The 25,531-nt window shown below is 47.7% G+C and overlaps 1 protein-coding gene across 7 annotated transcripts in view; it reads left to right on the top strand.

Moving 5' to 3' along the window:
* Positions 1-16,713, top strand: part of MYT1 (myelin transcription factor 1) — a 69,597-nt gene extending 52,884 nt beyond the window's left edge. For 6 of the 7 annotated variants that reach the window (XM_075438808.1, XM_075438806.1, XM_075438810.1 and 3 more), the window contains 9 exons: positions 1,065-1,127; positions 1,332-1,400; positions 5,515-5,577; positions 6,164-6,247; positions 10,326-10,547; positions 11,118-11,209; positions 12,118-12,221; positions 12,332-12,475; positions 13,934-16,713. In XM_075438808.1, the coding sequence (XP_075294923.1) occupies positions 1,065-1,127; positions 1,332-1,400; positions 5,515-5,577; positions 6,164-6,247; positions 10,326-10,547; positions 11,118-11,209; positions 12,118-12,221; positions 12,332-12,475; positions 13,934-14,074 (982 nt within the window). In that variant the 3' untranslated portion in view covers positions 14,075-16,713. The remainder of the gene's footprint in view (positions 1-1,064; positions 1,128-1,331; positions 1,401-5,514; positions 5,578-6,163; positions 6,248-10,325; positions 10,548-11,117; positions 11,210-12,117; positions 12,222-12,331; positions 12,476-13,933) is intronic. The other variant, XM_075438807.1, reaches the window with a different exon arrangement.
* The last annotated feature ends 8,818 nt before the right edge of the window (positions 16,714-25,531 follow it).

The following is a 25,531-nucleotide window of genomic DNA, read 5'->3' as shown; positions in this document are numbered from 1 at the left end:
TCGCTGCCCTGCTGCCAGCACACGAGTGGGCACCATGTAGCAATACATCGCTGCTGCTTGAGCATCTTCGTATCAGTGCTGGCTCTAGGGGTCCCTGTGTTTTTGTGGGTGCTGAGGCTGTGAAAAGGACTCAAGGGCGAGCAGGGAATAGCTGCATCCCCAAGACTCGATCTGCCAGGCCAAGCTGTCCCAGGACATTCCTGCAGTGTCCCGGGACATCGCTGCTCTCTCGCATCCCCTCTGGCCTCGGGCAGGCAAGGCATGACTGCACCAGCACCTCACTGCTCATGCACAAACTGGATTTTACTCCCTGGACACTGAGCAGGGATGGCACCTCTTCCCATCGCCTGCCAAGTGCAATTCACGGGGAGGGCGGTGGAGAGGGACGGGTGGGAAATGCTGCCCGGCAAAGGCAGCAGTCCAGATGCGACGGTTCCTGCCTGTCCTCGGTTCAGGAGATCCCAGGCACAGGAGTCAGAGATTGCTTTTATTTCCTTTCTGGAGTGAACAGTGCTTTCAATCTTTTTTTTGCAGCTATAAGGGCTGGGGAAAAAAAAAAAAAAAATTCAGAAAGCTGAAACCTGATGCTTTCAGGGAATAAGCTGATTCCTGCAGCCAGAGCTTCAGTATTGCAGAAATCCTCCAAACTGGCAGCACCAAGGCAGCGGTGTTCATGCCTGTTCGTTCAGGCCACCCAGCAGGCTGCTTGAAGTCTCCCACTGCCACTGAGCAAACCAAGCAAATAACTATTTTTAACACTTGTATCGCATTTGCCACAATTTATTTTTTCAATTTTTTCAATTTTTTTTCAGGGTCCTTTTGATCTTTTGGGAACAAAAAGGGGAGGAAGGGGAGCTGAGAGGGAAACGGCTGGTTTATTTGCATGCAAACATAGAAACACGTGCCGAGGCTGGATGGAAGGAGCTGGTGTGAGGGGTCTGGCTGAGCCCCCCACCACAGACGGACCCCAAGGGGGGCTCAGCTGGATTTGTGGATCCCTGGCTCTCGGGTGAACCCGTTCCCTTCCAGCACTTACACTCGTTGTTGTTGTTGTTGTCACCCAGTTGCCCAACCCCAGGCTGTGACGGCAGTGGACACATAACGGGAAACTATGCCTCTCACCGCAGGTGGGTTGACCTTTTTTTCATGGTTTGGACTCTAAAGACAACTTTTTTTTACTTTTAGTATATCTTTTGACCGTGTGGATAGTTTGGTTCTGTTTCCTCCCCACCTTCTGTTGCCCCTCTCCCTCACCCCAGCCCTTTTTCTTTTTCCTTTTTTCCTTTTTTTTTTTTTTTGCTTATCCAGATATTCCATCTCTTCTCTTTCAGCCTTTCTGGTTGTCCTCTTGCTGACAAGAGCCTCAGAAACCTCATGGCTGCCCACTCTGCTGACCTCAAGTATGTTTGCGCTCAACTTGGAACTCCTTTTTTTTCTTTTTTTCTACCCTTTTTTCTCTCTTCCCCTTCCTTCTCCCCTGCCCCCTTCTTGCTCTGCTTTTGCTTTCCCATCCCCTCCCTTCTCCTTTCAAAGAGCCGACCAAAATCCGCCTGTGAGGAGCTCTGGTGGAGTCCAGCCTGCAGCTGCCACGCTGGGAAGAGTCAGCATCATGGAGCAAGGCTTATTTTGGGGAGGGGGGATCACAGCAGTGATGAGAAAAAACCTGGACCCCTGGCCGGTTTCCTTTGGGCACTGTAGAAATATGCTATTTTCTTTTTCATTTGGCGTCTTTTCCCAAGCTCTTGTTCCCTAGTTTTTGCCATAGCCTTTTCAACGTTTTCGTACAGCTCCCAAATAATCCAAAGCCTAGACGAAGGCACATGCTTTATTTTTGCTTAGAGACACAGCTGGGAAGATACCACCAGGACATGGTAAAGCCAACTGTTTTGAAGAACCTGGGATGTTAATTTTATGCTAAATTTTGGGGGTTGTTTGGGATGCAGTGACAGAGGTTCCCATTCGTTTCCCTGGGAGTTTGATTTGTGAGGGAATGAAAGAGGCAGCAACCAAACGCTTGGTGAGGCCAGCTCCTGAGCCAGTGACAAAAGGCTCAAGGGCACACAGATTTCTTTGTTCCCATTTCTGCTCCAGATTGGAGGAATTAAAATATCTTAATCTGAAACCTGTTTTTAGCTTTCCTGCCATCTTCCCAAACCTCCTGGTTTTCACTAGGAACTGATTCTTCACAAGAGGATTTCCCATATTATCTCTTAGGTTGCCTCCCCTAAAGAAAGGTTTAATACAAATTGTATTTAATAAAGAGCAAGACACTGGGGGGACCTGAACCCTCCTGCACTCAACTTCCATCTTTGGGGAAAAGCTAATTGGGAATTTTTTTCAATATCTCCTCCACGGAGCCAGCCTGTCTTTGGAGACTGATCCTCCTCTGAGTTCCCCACTTTGCTGAATCCAGTTGCAGGATTATTCAGACACTGCGATCTTCATAACTGTAACTGAAGAGTCTCTATTGAGAGTAAAACCTCACAGGGGACTTCACAGTGCACAGGCTCATCATAAAAGGAAAAAATATGCCCCATGTCCTGTATAGAATCACTGATGTTTGGAGCCATGGTGGAGTCAGTTGGGAGCCCCTTTGGTCATTAAGGTGGTCAGCAAAGCCCCAATTCCCTTTTTGGTGGCCCAGAGGGCAGCGTGCGTCCGGGACTGCTTCGCACCCCAGCACCAATGTGGGTGCTGGTGCCAGGAAAAATGTTCATTAACTGCCTGCTCCTTATCACAGAGGTGGAAAAAGTAGCTGGATTAGCTGATATTAATAGAATATGCTAGTGGATGGAAAGGACTCGCATGATTAGCGCTAAGTACACTTAATCATGTGTTATAGACGATATACATTTTGAAAGAACCTCTTAAGAGAGCTTTGCTGAACTGGTGTTTCTCCAACAGCCTTAAAGAATAGCCCAGTGATCAGGCAATTAGCGTTACAGATATTAAAAGCTCTCAGGAGCAGTGCCCACTTCCAGTAAGGGCCGAATGGGGTTGTCCCCGAGACCGAGCATTGTGCTGAGCCTTGCTGTGCAGCATCCCCTGCTCCCCTTGGGCACCCGATGTCAGTGCTTTTTATCAAAATACTGTACAAAACAGGAGAGTTCTGGCCAAAACAAAGCTTTTTTAATGTTATTTCCCAAGTAGCGCTATTCTTCTATGATGGGAGTGGAGGAGGGAGGAAGGGAAGAGGATCTGGAGATATTACAGATAGCGCAGCCATCGCTTTTCACCACTTCAGATAAGGCCATGTCAGTGTTTCTATTATAAATCCTATTTCAGGGGTTAATATTCCTGATATAAAAAAAATAGCTCCAGGCTGGAACATGCAATAAAAGGTCTCTGTTGGCATGATTTGTCTCCAGATAATTAAAAATAAAACTCAAATCACTTCTCTCCTTTTTTTAAAAGTCCTGAAAGGCAGAAGGAGTTCGGTGTTAGTGTTTTCATAATTTCATCCCACCCTGAAGCTAGAACAGCAAAGAAATAGTTTTGCTTTCTATTTTAACAGCACATAACAGGGAAATGTCACAGTCGTCTCCTAAAGCTGTAATTTCTAAATGACTTTGAGAATTTGCATCCTCATCGAGGTCCTGCTGGGTGTGTCCCTTCTCTCACTGCACCAGACCTGTGTGCATTTATGTTTTCCTGGGTCGGAGCATGCTGAGCCTTGGTCCTGAATTAGTCTCTCTGTCACCCTTCTGGGACCAGCACGTGTCCCTGCTCTCCCACCCTAGGTGAGGTGCCAATTTGTTTCACCAGTGGAGACTCTTTGATAACCCATGGATGCCAAACCCTCTATCAGAGCTGGTGCAAAGAGGAGAATTTTGATATTTTCTAACAAAAAAAAAATGCAGAATTTTTAAAAGGCCATTTTCCACGCTGCAGAACTAAAGGCATCTGTGGAAATCATTGCTCCATTGACTCTTAGGGGCCAGAGCACCCCAAAAGTACCATTGCCTAGGTCAGGCATGAGCTTTCCCAAAGGCATTGGCCTCAGGGGCTTCCTGTGCACCGTCCCGTGTTGCCCATCGATTCACTGGGATGTCCTGGAGACACATCAATCCCTGCTCTGCGGCGGGGTACCCACCAGTGGTACCAAACCAGGCACCAGTGTCTTTAAAAACGGGCATTCAGAAAGCAGAGGCACAGCAAAAACCTCCCCCGATGAGAAAGGGCACTCTGCAAGCTTGCGGTCATCCCGTGAGCTTTGCTCGCTTCGGCTCAGAAGCGAGCGACTGAGCATCTCCTGCTTGTCCTGCGGCGGCACCGTGGATTTCCTCCCCCTGGTCCTAATCACTTGACTCAAACAGCCCTGGCTAATTGGCAGGCTGGCACGCGGGTCCTCGGCGAGGACTCCTTGCCTTTCTTCCTTGTCCCCATGACAACTTTTATGTCTGCCGCGTCACCTACAGCAGTCAGAGCAGATCTTTGTGCTCGTGGTACTTCATATCCCCTCACCTTTCTCGCTTCTGCGCCCTTAATGATGCGGTGCTTAACTCGTGCCATTATGCTCGCTGCCGCTCGGCAGGGCTCGCAGCCCCTGCTAGCCTTTGTGCAGGTTTCTGTGATCACAGAAGAATTCTCCAGGCTTTGCATTCAATCACCTCCCTGACTGCTTACCTTCAAACCCATGATCATGGCTGCATCTTCAAAGAACCCTTTGTAACAGCAGCTGCTGAGGACCGAGGGGCAGATTTTGCACCCAAGCACAAGAAGCTGCTGGTGCACCATGCGTGGTGACCTGGTGGTCCCCAGCCCGAGGGCCCGCAGGCAGCTGTCCCCTTGCAGGTCCCCCTGTCCCTTGCCCATGATGTTATGGAAGGAGGAGACCTGAGGTTAACCTAGCCTTTTCCCTTCTATCCCTTCACTACTTTCCACCAGAGGCATCAAATGGTTTTGGACTCTGAGGAGCCTCTTGCGGTAGGGTGTCTGTTTGCCCTCAGTGAGATTAGCGCCTTCCAAATCACCCAGAACTGAGCTGAGACCTTCTGTTGGGCTTGCTCTTAGTGTTGGTCTTAGTGGCCCCAGAGGAGAAAGCTTGATGGCCAAGTTGTCCAGAGCTGTAGGCTATTTTTCTGGTTTCTTGTCTATGCTTGCATCCAGCCCAACGGCCCTGGATGGTACCTGCTGCCTCCTTACGTCTTCCTCAGAAGACCGACACTGTCCTGGAGGTCTTTTCTTGGCTCATTATCATCTCCTGAGCTGTCCTCTTTGTGAGGGTGGGACCCGCATCCCTTTACTGGAGAGCTGCCCCCCACCACTGTCCCAACATCCTCATCTCTTCCCACCAATGTTCCTCTCCAATGCCTACATCATGCAGCGATGCATCGACTTTGGTGCTGTGGATATTACAGACCACACCTTGTTCTTACAGAGGCAGAAGGGGCAGGAAGAAAAACCTGCTTCTGTGTTGACAGCTCCTACATTTCTCTTTGAAATGAGCCGTCGCAAAGCGTCGATCCCCCGCTCGCATCCCCAGGCTAATCCGAGCCTCCCTTTCCTCCGCAGGTGCCCTACTCCTGGTTGTGATGGCTCTGGTCACATAACAGGAAATTATGCATCGCATAGAAGGTAAGATCTCCCTTAAATTATTTTCTCTGTAGCTTCTCTCTGTTTTTTGTTTTTTGTTTTTTGTTTTTTTCCCCTGCAGTGGGCAGAGTTGTAAAGTTCTGAATAAAACATTAATGTTACTGACAACCAAAGCCTATTTTCATCTCTTTAATCTGACTTCTCTTTTTTTTTTTTTTGATGTTTCCAGCATCTGATTAGAAGCTCCCTTCAACAGAATAAAAGACAAAGGGTCATATTTTAGCTGATGCAATGTTCCTGTTAATAATGCTACCTATTTATGACTTCTATTATCACTTTAGAGCATTAATAGCAGAGATCTGAGCTTTCTGTTTCAACAATTCCATTAAACATCGCAGGCTGTTAGCAGATACCTTCTTATCTAGACACCATTAATTACTGTCCATCTCCCTCAATTTTTTATTATTTTTTTTTCTTCCTCCTGACTTCTCCTCGTGATGTGAAGCTGCAAAACGAGGGAGATCAAAAACACTGTGCCAAATTCAAGGGAAAGATGACTGAAGCAGGGGAATAGCAAATGCAGTGATTCTGCCAGTGAGACAGGCCTTTCTTCTCTTTTTAACCACAGTCTGTCAGGCTGCCCTCGTGCCAAGAAAAGTGGGATCAAGATCACCCCGACAAAGGATGATAAAGAAGACCCAGAGCTGATGAAGTAAGTCCTGAGCGGAGCCGTTCACTCGATCCCCTTTGCCTCGTGCAGATTTATGTGGGGGAGCAGCATCCATCCCGCATCCCCCCTCGTTCGCGCTGCTCGGAGCATCGTCTGCCCGAACAGAGCAGGTGCTGCCAAAGCTCTTCCACTGTTTTTTGGGGAATTTTTCCCTCATTCCAAAAATGGTGTTGCGGTTTTGAAATTTGATTGGAAAATTGGGCACCGGGGGAGGCAACGGTGTATTTTTTCTTACTTGTTTTTGTGGATGTGTAAGGTAGGCTGGTAGGACACGAACAGTTCCTCTCTCACCTGTGCTTTCTATAAAGCCTGGAAAAATCACTAGTGTTGAAATGGAGGGTAAAAACCCACAGTCAAGAGAAACATCCCGGGTTTTTGGGCAGCAATGGGCAGGCAAGGGGTGCCGGAGGGCTTGCTTAACTCACAGAACACAGTAGAAATGGAAACTATCCAGCACTGAGCTGGGTCAGGATCTGGTAACCCCCAGTAAGACGCATTTTGTAGAGTCTTTGCCACGGCTGAATATTGAAAGTGAACAGAAAAAGCCTTTCTTTGCTGCCTCGGGCTGAATTTTTCAAAACATTCCAGGGGATTTATTCCTACTGGGAACAGAGATTTTAAATCCCTTAGTCCACCTCAGGAGCTTTCATTCGCTGTGAAATCCTTTTGTCCTGACTTTTAGCAAGCTTGAGCATCACGGGCTTGGCATCCAGGGCCTGACGCGAGGTTCAGAGTCCATGTCTCGACCCCTCACGTAGCTACAGGACATCAAAACCTTTACAGCAGGGCTGGGGCCAGCACTGACTCGAGCATCCTACTTTTTGTTAATGTGGAGCATCTCCAGGCTTTCTGGAGCAAGTGCTGGCGGAGGGGGTTAAAAAGAAACAGGGGAAAACTTCGCAACCCCCTCCAAGACTTTCCGGATGCGCACAAGCGCTGTCATTTCTGGCCAAACCCTGTTGGCTCAGTTGACTGTCCCCAAATGAATCTTTTTTTCCTCATTTTAGCCCTAGGGCATGTCTTGCCCTTGCAGAAGAGCAGAGGTGAATACCTCCGCTGACCCGGGTTTTGCCCTGGAGCAGAGGCTGAGCCGGAGCGGAAACCGGTGGGTGCGGAAGAGCCCCGCGGCGACTGCGGGAAACCGGGATGCGCCAGCCGGGGGAAGGACCTTTAAGAACGAGATGATATTTGAGCCATCTGCTCTGTTCCTACTCCTCAGTCTACAGGAAGGAAAGCCTCCCAGTTAAATGAGCCATGTGATAATTAGCAGGAGTTAGAAGAGTTTATTAAAAATTAAGCAACCTACTCAATCTGGGGGAAAAAGTCCTTTTTTGGCTCAAATACAGCAAATTGCTGGTGGCGTTGTAATGCTGTGCCATTAACCAGTGACACAGTGAAGGAAAGGACCAGTGGTAAGCACCGTCCCGCTCCTTTTACAGCAGCTGGAGACCCCGGGCTGGGAGGTCGCCCCTCTCCACACTTTCCCCAGGGAGATATGCCCTGCAGGGCTGGGGAAGCCGCGGCTTCGCCGATCCGTGCCTGCCCCATTTGGGGTCTGACTGGTCAGAGATGTGCCAAGCAGTTCCCCCAGGGCGGTTTCTCTGCAAAGAGGTTGCTTCCCAGTGCAAGGAGGAAGGGGCTTTTATACGGCTGTTCTGTTACGGTGCCGCTGGTGCTTGTACAGGAATGCGGGACGAGCTGTCAGGGCATCCCCAGCAGAATGACGGTCCCCACCGGCATCCTCACCAGCGGCTGGGTCTCTCCTATTCCACCCTAAAGGTGCAAATGTTGGGAGGCTGAAGTGGCAAGAAACGGGGTTGGAGCATCACCAGAGCTGGGATTTTCTGACTCCTACAAAGCTGATGCCATCCAGCCCTGGCCTGGTCTCGGAGGTTCTCTGTGGCTCTTGCGGCTCCGTCGGCAGCGGGGCCGCTGGTGTGGGTGCAGGCAGTGCCGGGTGGGCTGCGAGGGGCTCTGTGGCAGGAGGACGTGAAGGCATTCCCCAACGCCCCACTGCAGGGGCAGCAACCTCTGCTCCTCCAGTACGCCCAGGAGGAGCAGAAGCTCCTCGGAGATGTGCAGATCAACACGGTGCAACAATCCCTCCGCTGCCGCCTTTCCCCAGCCCTCGGAAAGCTCATGTCCTGCCTCCCGCAGCAAGGTGCACCCGGCGCGGGTTTGCGTTAAGGAGCTTTGGCTCTAAATCCATCCTCTGCCTGCACCGAGCACCACTTGGAACCCGGCCGAGTTTTGCACATGGCCACCAAGGGGAAAGTCATTTGGTCCCTGTTGTTTTTTGCTGTTTATCCTTCAAGTAATTTGCTATAGATGTGATTGAACAGATCACCTCAACCTTCAGCCCAGCCCTGGCATAAAAGGGAAGCATCCACGGCTGCCTAATTGATCAAACGCTACTGGTGCTTCTGTTAAATAATAATAATTTAAAAAAAAAAAAAAATTCCAAGCCAGCTGTTTTGTACAATAAGGCTCTGGTTTATTTTTTAACAATGAAAGTGTAATGAAAGTTAAATTAACAGCGTAAAATATGTAGTGGTTGGGCTGTAACGGCTGCATACTAAATGCTGGGGTTTGTCTCTTTCTCTCTTGCTCTTTTTTTTTTTCCTCTCCTTTTCCTCCTGAGGATTCAGTAATTTGCTCATGATCATATAAAAGCAATGATGTTATGAATTTACTGAGGATCCTGCTGGCAGGGATATTATAAGTGAATTGTGCTGCATTTGCAGCTGATTAAAATCGAGATCAGCATTTTTCAAATTATCTTGGGAAAAGGCTGGGTGTGCAGCTCCCCCCTTCTGCTGTCATCTCCCTTTTGCACGAAATATAAACAATCAGGGTAATCATTTCTGTGGTGAAACGCAGCTCGCGACTTTTGGGAGCAGCTCAGCGGATATTTTGCTGGGGGAACCTGAAGTCCCTAATTGCTTTCAAACCGAGGACACGGGGTGATTTTTGCCATTTCTTACCTATTTCCACCTCCCCTTTTTTAGAGTAACCTCCCTTGAGTAATAAACTTTTAACTGTATTTATAATTGACTAGCATCTTTAAACAAATGCAGACCGCAGCAGAAACCTTTATAGACACACCGGGCTTTGCCGAAGGGCTGAATTTCGTGCTCGTGCCATTCGGCGGGGAGGCTGCGAGTGGAGAGGAGATGGATGCCTTTCAGAGGCACGCATCCCCTTGTCAATTTTCAGCTTCCATGACACTCCTCACAGCTCCCGCCTGCCTTAACTGGCCATAAACTTTGGCCGAAGCACATGGTGGGATGGCAATTCCCACTTTTATCCCATTCTGAGCACGGGTTGATCTCTCAGTAGCCTCAGGATATGAAACCAAGAGGAGGAGGAGGCAAGCGAGGCCATGCCATGGCTGCAGGCTGAGCGGTGCCCTGGAGTTTATTTGTCCTGCTTGATGGGGTACGGGCTCAGAAACATCTTGGACACCCTCCTTGCAGGAGCAGGTTTGTAGCTTCTCAGTGCACAGACTGCAGCCTGACCGGCTCCTGGGCCAGGGACGCATTCACAGAGAAGGGTAGCGTCCCCATGGGCACAGACAGTGCTCCTAGATTGCGTTGACCGTGCTAGTTTAGGGTAATAAAGTTGATGACCCTGAGTTTCTTGGCAGTAATACCAGGCATGGCTGGCTGCAAACGGGCGATGGTTTGGTACGAGCATGTCAGTCTTGGGATCCCATATGAGGCAGACCAACCTGCCATCTTTGCCCTCAATAAGGCACCAAACACGTGGTTTGGGACACCACTGGGACCTGCTTTTTTTGAAAGTGTGAGGGTGATGTGACCTCCACAGTCTTCTCTCTTGCAGGATTTACCTTGGTTCTCTTTGGCTGTTTTGAAGGGGCAGTCGCTTTTAATTTCCCACCTGCCATTTCCATCAATGGAGCATCTACCCCATACGGCATGGATGAGATCCCCAAACGCGAACGCTTGCTTCCCGGACTTCCCTGTTCCTGCTCACCCCTTATGTCCTTATGTCCCTCTTCATTCTTGTGCTCTAATTTTCGGTGATTCCCTGTGCCCAGGTGTCCGGTTCCTGGCTGCGTTGGGCTTGGACACATCAGTGGCAAATATGCCTCTCACCGGAGTGCATCGGGGTGCCCTCTCGCAGCTCGCCGGCAGAAGGAAGGATCACTCAACGGCTCCTCGTTTTCCTGGAAGTCGTTGAAGAACGAAGGCCCGACCTGCCCTACCCCGGGCTGCGATGGCTCCGGCCATGCCAATGGGAGCTTCCTCACTCACAGAAGGTAAATCACAGGGTTGAAATCACCAGGAGCATGACGACATTGCCATGGACCAGCCTGCCTGCCTGTAGATGCTGCTTGAGCATCGCTCAGCTTTTCATGCAAGGCTCAATAGCTGGTGCTTTTGATGCGGACCTCAGGCAGCTTGCTCCAAGGTTGGAGTTTGCTGCACGGAAGCAAACGCGTAGTTTTTTTAATATTGCAATGGTGAGATGTAGATTGGGCAAAATCATTAAAAGTCTTTCCATGAGCTAACCAGAACAGGACTTTGGCACCCAAACCAGGAGTTTGGCACCCAAACCAGCCAGACTTATCTCACCTTCCTCACCTGTCATGCCCTCTCTTTTAGGAAACAACGTGGTTTTTAATCTTTGCTCAGAGAAAATTGCTCTCGCTTTATAAATGGGGAGTTTTGTGGTATTATTCATAAAGCAATTTCCTCTGTACCATAACAAGCTTTTAGAAGAACTGTCTTGCAGCATGAACTCCACCAAATGGTACGCACTCTTGTTGGAAACATAAGTACCTATAAATACCAAGAGTTTATGAAACTCCTTTTTATTTGCTTTTCAGTTTGTCAGGGTGTCCAAGAGCTACTTTTGCTGGGAAGAAAGGAAAACTCTCAGGGGATGAAATTCTCAACACAAAGTTCAAGACCAGCGACGGTAAGGATTTTCACTCCTTTTGCTTTGCGGGTGTGCCAGGGTATTGAGCCCGGACATCTTTTTCTTTGCAGACTGGGGAGATTTCAACACGGAAATCTGGCCACAGATGTGCAAGAACATTGTGTGCTTTGAACACCCATTTCTTGGGTTCCCTGGGTGTTGGGGGTGGTGTGGAACCGGCACCTCTCCCTGAGTGACACACTGGGAGGGAGCAGGTCAAACAATAAAGCAGCAGTTTCCATAGTAAAATTCCAGGCAAAAAGAATTAATGCTGAAATTGAGAAATTTTTGGAAATATTCACTGGCATTCTTACAAATCACTTTCAGTTGTTCAGCGATTTTCACCTATTCAGGGCTTTTAATCCTGCAGATATTTCTGGATCTGGAATTTTGTTAGCGATGGCACTTTGCATTTTCAGTGCTATTACTGAGGTTTCTGTGGTATTTGACAAGGTTCGGGCATTTGACTTGAATACTGATAGAGTTTGGAATCTATAAATACCTGCACTCTTCTAGAAATATTGCTTTATTTTACGAACCTCATAATTTGTAATCAAGATATGCATTAGCTTTTTAAATAGCATCTTCCCCAACTCAGAACCAGACACAGTGACCTGAGTTTTCAGGGCAATCAGCCTTGCAGGGTGGTTGGAGGTCCTGGACTCCAACCGCTCTGCTGTCGTTGGCTTTTGTATTTACATATTGACCTATAAAGCATCATTGAACCCTGATGCTAAAAACCTTGCTAAAAAATATATATAAAAATAAGCAGGTGGGATGTGCATCCCATTTAGAGGATGTTTGTGAGTGGTGGCGTCTACGAGATAGGATGGGCTCAGCAGAAAGCCCAACATTTTTTGCTTATCCCGCAAGCCTTTGCTGACTGCCCATGCCCTTCTCTTCTGCAGTTCTGGAGAATGATGAAGAGATCAAGCAGCTGAACAAGGAGATCAGTGAGCTGAACGAGTCCAACTCGGAGATGGAAGCGGCCATGGTGAAACTGCAGTCGCAGGTCTGTGTGCTTGGATGTGTATCCAAACCCATGGCCAAGCCCCTTGCATAGGTGGTGGCGGGTGCCGCTGCGTGAGGGCTGGTAACCCCGCCGTGCTCTTTGCTCTGCAGATCTCCACCATGGAGAAGAACCTGAAGAACATTGAGGAGGAAAATAAAATCATAGAGGAGCAAAACGAAGCCCTGTTCCTGGAGCTCTCAGGGTTGAGCCAGGCTCTAATCCAAAGTCTTGCCAATATCCGCCTTCCGCACATGGTAAGAAACTTTGACAGTGCTCGCCCCAGCCAGTGTGATCGAGAGCGCCGTGCCAAAGCCAATTCACGATAAGGCTTACGTACAATTAAAGAATGGGAGAATTTCTCTATATACACCTATGTGTCCTTTATAAGATCAGTACTTTTGCCTTATCTCTGAAGCTTATATCTCCCTTTTGTTGTCATTTTCCGCTGATCTCCCTTTGTATCTATTGTTCTGTCTCATTACATCTGGGAGCATTCTCACAAAATAGGAAACTTTATCAAGGGCACCCAGTGCCTTTTAGGCTAAGACAGCACAAGCAGAGATCAGGAGGGATTGGATTTCAACGTCAGAAAGATCTTACAGCTCCTATTATAATGCAGGTAGTTTCAATTCAGTTTTGAATAGCTGGCAGCCAAAGAATAGCATTCTTAAAGAGAGTCTATTTTGTTTAATTTAACAAGGTCTAACAGCCCACAGCATGTTACCATAGAGTTACTGCAAAATGAAAAGACTGCATTAAAATAGTAAAACCACAAAAGGCTATTAATTACCTTCTCTCTGTTCCCAGGAACGTAATTACTGTTGTCAAAACCAGGTGTGGGGAGGGGGCACTCGTGTTATTGGGGAAGCTGTCCTCTTACAACTCATAAAGACCATCGCCATGATCATAAGAATGCGCTTTTGATTTATTTTTTCTGCCACCATTTTTTTGGGGGGTGGGGGGGAATCCTTTTCATTGGGCTTTGTATTTAAATTCAGGCTGGTTGGAGAGAAGCCATGCTCCAGCAGAGCAGTTTTGGACAGTATTCACCCAGCTGCCTAACTGGCAGAAAACAGCTCACTGAGTGCTTTTCTGTGAAGTATTTGACACATAAAGGTCAACTAAACTGTTCAGCAAATATTTTTTCAAGGTTTCAGGCAACTCCAATTAAATAATGCCCACGAGACTCATGTGCTCATTTTATTCCCGTTCTTTTTCTTCCTTCTCCCTTTCTTTTTTCCCCATTAACTCCGAGTTAGACATTCGCAAGGTTTCCACGACGCCCCTCAAAAGCAAAAGCTGTACGGCAGCTGCGTGCTGGCATGGGCAGATGCGAGCCCAAGGTGACCGGGCTTCTGTCCTAACTTTGCCTTTGATTGCCTCCGTGATGCTTCAGCAGTCGTCTCATCCTCCAGCCCTTCATTTCCATGGCTTGATTCAGCCTCAAGCCTGCCAAACTGCCTGCACATGCTTAACATGATGCCGTTAGCAGTTCCATGAGGCCAACGCATATGATTAAAGACCCAGTTAAGATCTGGCAGGATCAGGGGTTGCACAATGAGATTCCCAAACGTACAACACCACCCACAAAAAAGAGTCCAACCTGGAGACCTTTGGCTGTTGGTACATACACAGATGATTAATTGCAAAGAGACTTCTCAGCCTCTTCCTGCTCTACTACTAACACTTTTATTTGGCTTTTTTGGCTGCAGGAGCCAATCAGTGAGCAGAACTTCGATGCATATGTGAACACGCTGACTGACATGTACACCAACCAGGAGTGCTACCAGAACCCGGAGAACAAGGACCTGCTGGAGAGCATCAAGCAAGCCGTCAAGGGCATCCAGGTTTAGTGCCGTGGGATGGAGACGAGCAAACAGACAGACTGTAAGATGGAACTTTCCCTCCAAGTATTCAGGTTTACAAGTTAGAAAACTTGTTTAATGAATGAAAAAAAAAAAAAAAAGAAAAAAAAAGGACCAAAACGTAACCAAGAGGCCATTTCTGAGACGTGGAACTGATCGAACTCAATGTTCTCGTTTACTTAACTTTGGACCTTCTTGAGAAAAGTGGGATTTTTCTACCTGGACCACGAGGTAGATCAGGATGGAAGGTTAAATTCTCCAGCAGGCTGTGGGGCTCGGTAGCTGGTGAAGAGCAGGCACCTTTCCTGAGTTGCCATGCTCTTGCAGAGTTGATCCTAGGGTTAAAATGTTACAAGAACAGGGTCTTGTCTGATCCAAGACTAGCGTATGACTGGCTTAAACCCTCATGTTGTCTATGGTCGTATGTCCAGATCACCCACTCACACATGAATTACGTTCTATGTTGCTACAAGTGCTGGAGCTGCAAGCTACCTGTAAATCTGAACCTGTGCTGGGCCTCCCAACCCCGAGGTGTTCAGATATCCACTGGGCATGGGAACTCTGAAGTATTATAAAGTAGCTTATTTTTATTTTCTGAAAGAAATCTGAAGAGCAGTTCTGGATCTCCAGTGGAAAGCGCAATGGAAAAAAGGTTCTCAGGGAAGCTTTTGGAGTTTGCAACTACAGTATTCCTTTGTCTGTCTTAACTATGAGAATAGCTATTATGAATAGGCCAATACCAGATATTTCATACAGAAGAATTCTTTAACGTGTCATGGTCCGGTGAATATGATTTTTTGGAAGTCTGTTTGATGACAGTTCTGGTTCTTTTCATTATAGTGATCATCCTTACCGCGGCGCAGTACTGCCAGTCCAGAGATCATACATCAATGCCAGAGAACGTTTGAGATTGTGATGAACAAAAAAAAAAAAAAAAAGAAACAAAAAAACAACAAAAAGAGAGATTTTAATTGATGGCCAGCAAAGTGCTTACCTACCGTGAATCAGTTGTTGATTTCTTACAGATATCCACAGGGCAATGGGTATTTTTTTGGTTTGGTGTTCGACATTTTGCGCAAAACCACAGCGCGAGCACCATTCTGCAAAAAAAAAAGGGGGGGAATGAAAAAAGAGAGTATCCAGGTATTGGGTGTTCTTCCAAAGAAGCATTTTGTAAGCAGCTCGGTACACACAGCCCACTGTGCACTTCAAGAACAACCTTCTAAATGTCTTCGCGACGCTGCTCTCCAGCACCCGCTTCGTCGCGCGTGGAGCCGGCTGTCACCCCGCGGGTCCGACCCCGTCCGGAGCTCACTGTCCCGCTGCTGCAAACACTTTGGAAGCAGAGGGGGGCAAAACCACCCCGAGGGGTCCCAGTGTGGAGCACATCCGCATCCCACATCCCGCACCCCTCCCGGCGGCGGGGCGGGCAGAGCTGGGGAGGATTTTGCTGACCCACACTCAAGGCAAGACTGCGGTGTCGTTTTGAGCCCAATCCTGCAGATATTTAGGGCGTAATCCACGATTTGGGAAGTGAGTAGGAAGCTTCCTAGAGATTGCAGCGGCCACTGGATCTGGCCTCGCAGCTCAGGAGCGACTCACCTCGCGTCGGTTCCCCTGGCGAGTTGAGCAGGGCAGCTGGCAGGGGTGGCTTTGCTCATACCCTTCAGCGTTTGCAGGATCAGACTCCATGAGTTCACTTATTTTAGAACCCATCCCAAGTGCAAAAATACAAAAGAAAGGGAAAAAAATAAAATGAATAATTTGAGGTGTTAAAAACACAGCGTTCTTAACCTGTAAATAGAGTCCAAATTGATTGTGACTGCAATTCAGTTAGTATTTAAAAGTAGAGAAATTGCACTTCCTGGAAGAAAGAGAGGAAAAAAAAAGTAGTTAGTTTAAATATCCTGTAAATTATTTAATTTTGGCAAGATGTATGTAATTTATATTTACAACACCTTATGTTAACTTTTTGCTATTTATTTAACTTTTTTATTTATTAATTTTATACTTGTTTTAAACTGGACACCGCACCATAGAAAAGAAGAGAAAAGAAGCAAAAAAAGTTAAAAATTAAAACTTTTGACCATAAAAAAATGATATTCCAAAAAAAGAAAAAAAAGAAAAAAACCCCTATCTACAACTCCTACTTGTAATTTTGATGCAACCAAGTTATTTTTTATATATTTTGTTATTTATTCTTTTAATGATGGGAATTTTTTTAAAGATATTTTATAACTGAGACATTTTGATAATTTTTTGGTTTGTTTTTTTGTGGGGGCAGGGGCACCAGGGGGAAGAGAGACTTTTTCAGTTTTTCTTTTCTTTTTCATTCGTATTGTTTCAGGCACTGATAACAGGAAATGAAAATTCTGTATTTATTATTTATTTAATATTTAAGTCGGGGAAAAAAAATGAACTGTGCTCTTGTTGTATATTTATTTTGTCGTTTGTGTGTCGGTTATGTGATGACTGAGTACTTGTTTATGTGAAGGAATACTGTTAATATTTAAATAATAAAGAGTCACATTGAAAGTTATAGCAGGCTACATGTTATTCTGTGAAAACGAATACTGTGATCTACTTTCCTCAGGAAATGTATTTTGCAGACAGAACTTCCTAATGTACTGGCAGGGTTATTTCGTAATAAAACCCAGTTCTGTTTGTGACTTTAGTCCCTATGGTCTTTCTTTGAGCTGCTGCCAGCATCCCTGACATGTCCCCAACGGGCTTTGTCCCCGCTCACACATGTGACCTCCCCTTAGAGTTGCAGCCAGGGACTGCCCACCCAAAACCTGGCCCTCCCTGCCTACTAAATTGGGGAGATTTAGGGGGAATTTAGGTTTGGTGTCTCCGAAGGCTTTGAAGAATAAGGAGCTGCCACCATTCAGCCAAGCCAGCGCCTAAAATCCCACTCGCCCCACAAAGGGGAGAACCCAAAGTCCAAGGAAAGCTGTGTATGTATTTATTCCCAAGGCAGGAGGGCTGCAGGCTGCGCTGGGTCGCACCCTGCACCCCCAGCGCTCAGCATCCCCGGGGTTTCGTGGCTTCGTGCTCCCGCAGGCGTGTGCGAGCAGAGGAGACGTCACCGGGGAGTGGAGCAGGAGATGCCAGCCCTAGGATGCGACACAGAGACCAACACTTTCTCCTCCTGGATTTACAAAAAAGCCTTGCCAGATCGATCTCTGAGGTTTAGCTAAAATGCTGGGAGATGGCTTGTTTTTGTCAACGAACTTAGATCTGCCCGGCTGTGATGTTCACAGATTACTTCCCTGGAAGAAGGGAGATTTTTCACTGGCAAAGGCTGAAGTTTTGAAGCTGTGGCCATGAAGAGAATTTCTCACGGGTCTCCGCACTGGAGATGTCACTTCTGAAGTTGCCAAAATTCAGTTTTGCTGTGCTGTAGCTTCCAAGTTGAAACAAGGTAAATGATATTAAGGCCATTTGGAGCCAAGTGAGTTGGGTCAAATGGCAATTTCAGGCAGGTCCATCACCAAGAAATTCAATTTTCTGATTAACCAAGCTGAACTTCCCTGACTGTCCCCACGCAGAGGCACAAGCACTGCTGGGTTGCAGCGAGAGGGGGTGGCCATACCACAAAGACACAAAGGTGAAAGACAGAGTAAAATGGAGCCAGAAGGGTAAGAACTATAGCCAGAAAAATTTAGAGCCAGGTTTTTCTAAGAAGATTTCTTAAAGCCTTTCCTCAAGCATGTACATGGCCATGTGTGTTCATTAGAAGTTTTTTCTGTCTCCGTTAGACGTCTGCAAGCTGCAAGCTGTCCTGGGGCAGAGGCTTAGGACAGGGTTGTGGGGATGGTGGAGGAGTGGACATCCCTCTGGAGAGGCTGCAGTAGATGCTCTTGCTTCATGCTGGTGGGTTTCCAGGGTGGACAAGTGGGCTGCCACCAGCTCCAGCCTCTCCCCCTCCTTTGCAGGGCATGGAACAGAGATCGCAGGTGCAATTAAATGTGCAAGGCAGGGGCTGATGAGCACAATCAAACTTTGGGCCCACGGTCTTCCCCAGTTGTGACCAACTGGGAGCCATGAAGCGACACAGCCACCATGGAGACACGGAGGATGGTTTGGTTCAGAGCCTTCATGCTGATCCTCTGTGTGCAGCAAGATCAAACCTTCCCTCCACAACCCCTGCAGCCTCAGGTCCTGGAGCAGGAGACGTCCTGGGATACAAGCCATCCTGCCTTATCTTCATGTGGAGACAAGCCAGAGACTTCGCTGCAGCAGTGCTGGCTCTGCCAAAAGCAAGTGCTCCTCCTGCCTCTGCCCAAGCTCCTTCTCCAGGTTCTTCTCTCAGCATCTGGCTTTCCCCTCTCTGAGCGGTCAGATATAGGACCTGCTCCAGATCCCTTCACCCTGTGATCCCAAATGCCTGAGCAGAAGCACCTTTGGGAGCAAGGAGCGCTGGAGATGGAGCCCAGCTTTCCCAGCTGCCCTCTCAGCCCCAGGATCTGTGGAGCAGGAGCCCCAAGGACAAGGTCTCTTTGAGGCTTCACTGGACACAACTTAAGGTTGATGGTGTTTTGCTCCCTCCACAAAGGGCTGGACATCTTAAAAGGAGAAAAATGGGGCAACTCACTCACCGGTTCACCTAAACTGGTTGGTATGTTGTTTTTCTGAAGGGCACATAATTGTTTCATGGGGGGTTTCGCTAGACTTTGCACCGCCGAGCTGTTCCTTGTGCCAATATTTGATTATGATGATAGAGCTAATAGACATGCTCGCTTGTCCTTTCTTAACGAATTGGCTGTGCTGCATAATAGAGCGGTTAGATTTGTGTTAAATTGCAGCTTTGGGAGCCATCACTGTGAGATGTTATCTTCCCTGAACTGGCGTCCTTTATCGCAGGGAAGGGAATTGAATTGGTTTAAGATGGTAACACTGTCAGTTTATAGGTGTGCTTAGGAGAGCTCTTAAGCCTCCTCCAACACATGTAGGGTGAGAGCTGAATGGCAGAGGAGAGAGGGTCTTTTGCTTCAAGGATGCAAGGGAAAAGACACTTGTCAGCATATGGTTGTTTCTAAACACGTCAATAAATCATTGACCAACAAGAGTGTCATTTGGCCTCACTGATGCCTCTGTTAATTGTGAAAAGCTGCTAACGACCCATCCCTCCATTCTTCTGCTCAAGTGGTACCTTCCACTTGTCAACATTTACCTAGCCTCTACCGGAGAGCCATGAGCTCCAGCAAAGGCTTTCGGGTGTGCGCAGAAAGGGGTTTCTTTCCCAGCCTTGTCCATTTTTTCTGATTTTTGTTCCCCCTGCCCCAGAGCTCCTCTGGGTGAAGTCTTAAGGCTTGGTCCATCTCACCCTGCTCCCACGACCAAGGTGTCCCAAAAACCAGACAGCTGGGTGGTCAGGAAGGGGTTGCCTCACTCTCCATCGGGTTATTGGGGAGAGTCAACTTGGCTCTTCAGAGCTGCCATTTGGCATTGAGTTCACCTCCATCTGCCCCCGGGAAGATGATGCTGAGGCTGGGGAGCAATCGGATGGGCTGAAGATCACACTGCAGCCAACAGAGCAGACCTCGACTGGAAGCTGCTCCCCTCCCAATCAGCACTGAGCACAGCTTGGCTGGATTAAAGGCTCTGGCTCGCACTTGTTAACACACTCACTTCTCCTACACTTTTATGAGAAGATATATCCTGAAACGACCTTCCGCTTTGTACAGAAGGGCTCGTGGGATTGAGGCTGTACGAAAGCATGCGGATGATGCATTCTTCAGACAAATAGCTCTCGTTATTCCAGATGCCTTCATCCCCTTCTTTCAGTGGGATGAATAAATCACCAATTGTTGTAAAAATGGTAGTATCCGATTTAAAGACATTTTCGACCCTGTCAACAAGGAAGTATAACAACCGTTAAAGCCTGCTTTCATTTATATAACTGCAGAGCTCTTTTGTTTGAATGTCAGCAACTATCTGTGATGATCTGAAGAAACACAAGCCATGAAGGGACAGAGCAAGGACACATGCGCTGCCTGAGCTCCAGGACTAGCACGAAGGGCCGGGCCACCCCAGGAGGACTGGTCCACACTAAGATGTGATGTCTGACCCCACAGCATTATGGCCATGGTTAACTCCAGCATGTCCTTATTGAAGCTGGGATGAGCCAAAATTTCTCCTTGCCTCTTCCTTACTTCCAGTGAGTCCCAGAGTCCACTCAAACTGAGCACGAGGCAGTGGCCAAATGGTTGGGACCCAAACAGGGGCAAATCTGGCCTTGGCACCACAGGGGGAGCTGGTTTTGGCCTGAAGCTCATCAAGTCCAAGATCAAGGATCAGCTCCTCAGGTTTTGCCATTTGGCAGAGGACTCCTTCTCAGGCTTCAACAATTAATAATCCAGCCCAACCATGCTGAGGCTGTTTAGCAATTAAATAACATAAATCCAGAAGCTAGATTAATAAACAGTCTAGTCTGTCTAGAGCAGTCTACAGAGTGGAGAGATGAAACTGTAAAATATTTATTACCAGCTTGGGGATGAAGTCATTAATTTAATAACTACCCATTGCTTTGCTTCTTACAGTTGTTAGCAGTCTGAAGGTTACAGAAGATTAGGTGGGAAACTTACTGCCTCCCTGCTGAGAGCAGCCTTTCCCATGAAAGCCAGAGCCCAGCTCCCATCTGTCACCCCATTACATTTGGAGGTAGTGAATATATTACCGTGCCGCTTATCGAAATAAAACAAAACAAAATTTCTGCTGGCCACATGGCAACCCTCCACGAAATTTAATGAGGACGCTGCCCTTTGCACATGAGGCCATTTCCAACAGCTGTAGAGACGAAGGCAGGAGGACCTTTGTCGGTGCTCGCCGCTTGCTCATGACGTGGCTCCCACGACGAGCCCGGCCCCAGCAGCATCGCGAGGGCAGGTGCCTTTGGGGACTGATGCTTCGGCTGCCTCGTGTCCTGAGAGGTGGGGAGCATTGTCAGAGCCTCCCTCAACTGTGATTTCTCAGCGGGTTTTCATGTTTTCAGGAGAGGGAACATGGGTATTAGTTCAGTTCCTGCTGTGAGGATATTGGGGAGCATCCAGGACTTAGATACATGCATCCTCTTAACAGTGATTACGGATGGAGTCCCCTGATGAGCGTGCTCCCCTCTTGACAACTACGATTTCCAGCAATGTTGCAGCAAAAGTCAGGCCGGGGGGGGAGTGAGGGAGGGTGTCTGTGCACCCTTGGCATATTTTGTCATGGGTTTCATCCAGGGACACCAAAAAGCTGTCATCCAAACGAAGCACACAGGGGGCAGGGTTTGAGCAGGAGGCAGTTTGCGATGTGGGACGTGTGCCCCCCACCAGTTCCCGCTGATGAGGGGCCGAGACATTGCTAATCCTCCCCAACGACCGCGCTGACAGCAGAGGTAATCAGATTGCCTAAATAATTTAATCAAATCTTAAGCCTGGTTTGTAAAATAAGTAAAATAAAAACAGGCACATACTGTGAGCACGGGACACACACCACAGCACGAATGAGTGCATGGGTGCAGCCATTCAGCCCTGCCAGGCGGCCCCCAGCTGCAGCCTCTCTGGGGGGGACCAGCTCCAGCAGCACTGGGTGCCTGTCCCTGTTCTTGAGGGCAGGAGAAACAGCTCAGGAGGCACTGAAGGGTGGTGGATGGCTCCTGGAGAGCTCTGTCCCGACGGAGCCGCAGCTCCCCTGCAGAGCCCATGCTCCTCGCTCAGCCACCAGCCTTGGAAGAGCCCCTTTGGCCATGGGCATCCCAGGTCCTCGAAAAGCCTCGGAGGGCAGCAGAGCCACATGGACCAGCCAAAGAAGACACAAGTGGGAGCCCTAACTGGGTGCCTCGAGGAAGTAAGAGAAGTGAACAGGAGAGACAGTGGCCAGCGATGGAGGAAGGCATCTGATTTTTACCTTGCGCCATTTAGTGTGACTGTAGTTCTGCTACTAACACAGAGAGCACCAAGTAGCCTTGTTCTCGGGTAATTTCTAGGTACTCTGGTTGACACAAATTATCCTTGATGAGAGAGGAAAACAACACCCCTGACATCATGTTCTGGCTTCTGCAGGCTCCCACAAAGGAGACGCTTGTGTGATGTTTGTGAGCATCTCGAAGACAAGTACAAAACTGCCTCTCCAGGTACTGGAGATGAGAAGCTCTGGACAGGTGGATCATCAGTGATGTCTTGACCAAGACTCTGCACCACGGTTTAATGATATCAGGGTGTGTTTTAGCACAGACAGAGTGGGATTTCAGTGGTACTTTAAGCATGGTAGGGAGGAGAGGGGAAGAGAGAAAATGCTTGTGAATAAGCTGGGCTTCTTCCATGCTGAATGGCACGACAGACCTGCAAGATATTTCCGCTGTCACCAAAAAAGTAACTGAAACATTTCTGCAGAGCGTTAACCTCAATTTTTCCCTCACAACAGACTAATTTGCAACTGTCAGCACAAGCATCTTTGTCCTGACCATCCTGTACTCCGGTACACAGCCAGCACGGGCAGGGCTAACTGCAGAGGCCCTACCCCAGTATCATGTCATCGCATTACCCTTTCATTTCTCTTATCAACGCCGCCATTCAGTTCCGCTCCTTCTTCCCAGCCGTTATCACAATGAGCCAAGAAAGTGCAGAGCATCAGCCAGGAGGAAAAAAAAAGAACAGGTGAAATTCTGATGTTGTCAGCTAAAACAGATTCCAGATGAGCTCTGCCCACAAAGAAGCTGAATCTTGGTGATTTAGTTGCCAAATTTTACATTTGCTCCCTCTCCCCGTCCCTCCTCTCGGCTGTGAGCTCAAAGTGGAGTCCTGACACTGCAAAGTGTTAATAGAATTAGTCTCCTGCTATAAACTGTTCACTGGGGCTTGTTAGCTCAATTGTTGATGCTAAATTCTTATCAGAGCCACCTAAAAGAGCATTAATCAAGAAAGGCTGAACTCCCTGCCTGGGTCACAGAAATTTAATTAAACCCCAAGTAAAACTGGAAAATCATTCTGAAAAGAGAAGAGACGAATGCAAAATGCTTTTCATCATTTGCCTCTGCATCTTTTTAGTTCAAACCCTCAGCCATGATTTCAAAGAGAGTTTTGCCAGAGTAAAGGCTGAGTGAAGCACAGACAAGACTTCCCTCAGTGTCTCCTCTAACACAAGGTCCTGACGCTCGAGCAGGGTAAATGAAATATGGAAAAGCACTGATTAAGGCCTGCTAAGGACCAGGACCCACAAATGCAAAGGAGCAGAATGCCCTTCCAAGTAAAACAGCGATCTCCTTGGGAAAAGTTGTGTTCTAATTCTTGGGTTACGGATTTGTATCTCTTTCCCATTTACTATGCAAAAAGGCGCATGCAACAAACCATTTATTTGGTAGACACAGAGAAATCTTCATATTGGTGTTGGTAGGACCTCATGTGGGATATTGTGTGCAGCTCTGGGACCTCTCTTTGGGAAAAGAAAAGATGAATTCATCTTTGAACAGGCGCGGGGAAGGACGGGCAGGGTGATTAGCAGAACGGAGAACCTGTCTTAGGAGAGGAGATTAAAAGAGCTTGGCTTGTTTAGCCTAGAAAAACAAAGGTTAAGAGGGGATATGATTACTCTTCATAAATACATTCAGGGTGGGAGGAAGGGGAATGATTTAAGTTAGAGGATAATACGGGTAGGAGATCAAACAAGGCTCATCTTGGCCAGGAATACATTTCCATTGGAAACCTGAAGATGTTTTCCTGTTGCTGGAGGACGAAGGTTTTGGAAAGGCCTTCTGAGCAGGACGGCTCAGCCCCTGTGGGTTTTAAGAGGAGATGGACAAAAGTTGTGGCTGCTGCAGGCCGACAGGCGAGTCTGCAGGTAGGACACGTGGGACTACCAAAGCCAAAGCAGGAGCAGGAAGATGTGAGATGGCTACTATTTTGCTGCATCTTTATTACTTCCAGCCTTCAGTTTACGAATTACTTGCAAGATCCAGGAATCATTTTCTTCCCCCATAAATATGAAAAGCTTGATTTTTTGAGCTTTTTCATTTGGCAACCCTCTCCTAAAGCATGCCAGATGGGCCATAATGAGACAGGAGAGTGACAGGACACTGAACGGGGCTCACTGGTGCTCCTGGCAGCATCACAAAGAGATGAAGCACTTCGTTGCTGTACGTCCCCAGTGGCAGGGACCTCTGGTGACACCTTCTCCCACTCTCAGCCAGGCTGCACCATCTCCTGGCTGCTCTCCTCTGATGATGCAGTTAAGTGAGATGAATCCAGGTCTTTATGACTCCTTTTTCCAAGTGGCAGTGGTTATGCACAGGGCAGTACAGTAGAAATCAAGACATATGTCCTTCCTCTCGCTTCAGCAATTACTCACAGAGCCTTCTGATGAAGCGAGGCAAGAGGACAGCTTTAGGGGACACACACACGCATGCATCCTTTGCATGGGCAGGCGGAGCTCAAGTGGTTTGCTGTCAGTGTGTTAATAGTAATAGTAGTGTAAATGCATATGTCTGCATGTATTTACATATACGCATATATGTGTGTATAAAGTATATTTTTCTGAAAGTGGTATAGTGCCAAAATGACCAGAAAACCGAACAGAGCATATTTTGCAAAATTAAAAAAAGAAAATGGTGAAAATATAACCCCATGATTTAACGCTCCTCCAGCTCTTAATTTATGTGAGTCATTCTGTCACTCACAATTCTGTCACTCACAAATTACTCTGTTGACTTAAACAGCCACCCGTATTGCACGGCTGCAGGTCAGGCTGCCCGAGTGCAGGAGCTCAGCCTGCCGGGCCCTGACTCAGCTGCTAAAACGCATTTTTACTATGTGCTCTTTCAAATAACTAAAACCATCCCATTTTAACTGAGCATCAATAAGCTGGACTTCAGAAGTTAACTCATGCTGCCTGGTCTTTTAAAAATATTTATAAAAGAAATTGGTTTAAAAAAAAGGAAGGAGGAAACTGTCCAACACAGGGAAATGAAGACAAGGAAAAGCAAGAAAAATCTTGCTTTAAGGTCATCCTCACAAAAATTGCTTGCTCTCAGCTATTAAGTATCTCAGCTAATGAAGGATGGAGACCTGATTCTTACTGGTAAGACCGTAGAGCTGGGGATTGCTGAGAGTAGGGACAGGGACTGCATTTTCACCTGCCTCAGCCCAGGAGAAGACGCTGAGGTGCAACCTCCAAACCCCGCAGCAATGCCTGTACTACTGGAGACACCTTGTGGTACATGGCTGAGAAACAGAATAATGCTGGGATTTAACCAGTGCCACCAGGCCCTGCTGTCCCAGTCCCACTTTGCTTTCTCTGCTCTCAGAGGCTGCTGCTGGGGCTCTTCAAGCTGGGGCCGCTGCCCACACGCGTTTGCAGACAACGCAGATGCAGGAGTTACTAATCTATCGCTGCCTGTAACTTGCGGATAACAAAGTCCCAGGTGAGTTGTAAGGGTGGAAGGAAGTTGTTTCTACAGAGCAG

This window comes from Opisthocomus hoazin, chromosome 18, assembly GCF_030867145.1.
Source record: "Opisthocomus hoazin isolate bOpiHoa1 chromosome 18, bOpiHoa1.hap1, whole genome shotgun sequence".
NCBI classification, from domain to species: Eukaryota; Metazoa; Chordata; class Aves; order Opisthocomiformes; family Opisthocomidae; genus Opisthocomus; species Opisthocomus hoazin.
The sequence above is the reverse complement of the archived record's forward strand: the minus strand, read 5'-3'. Positions and strand labels throughout refer to the sequence as shown.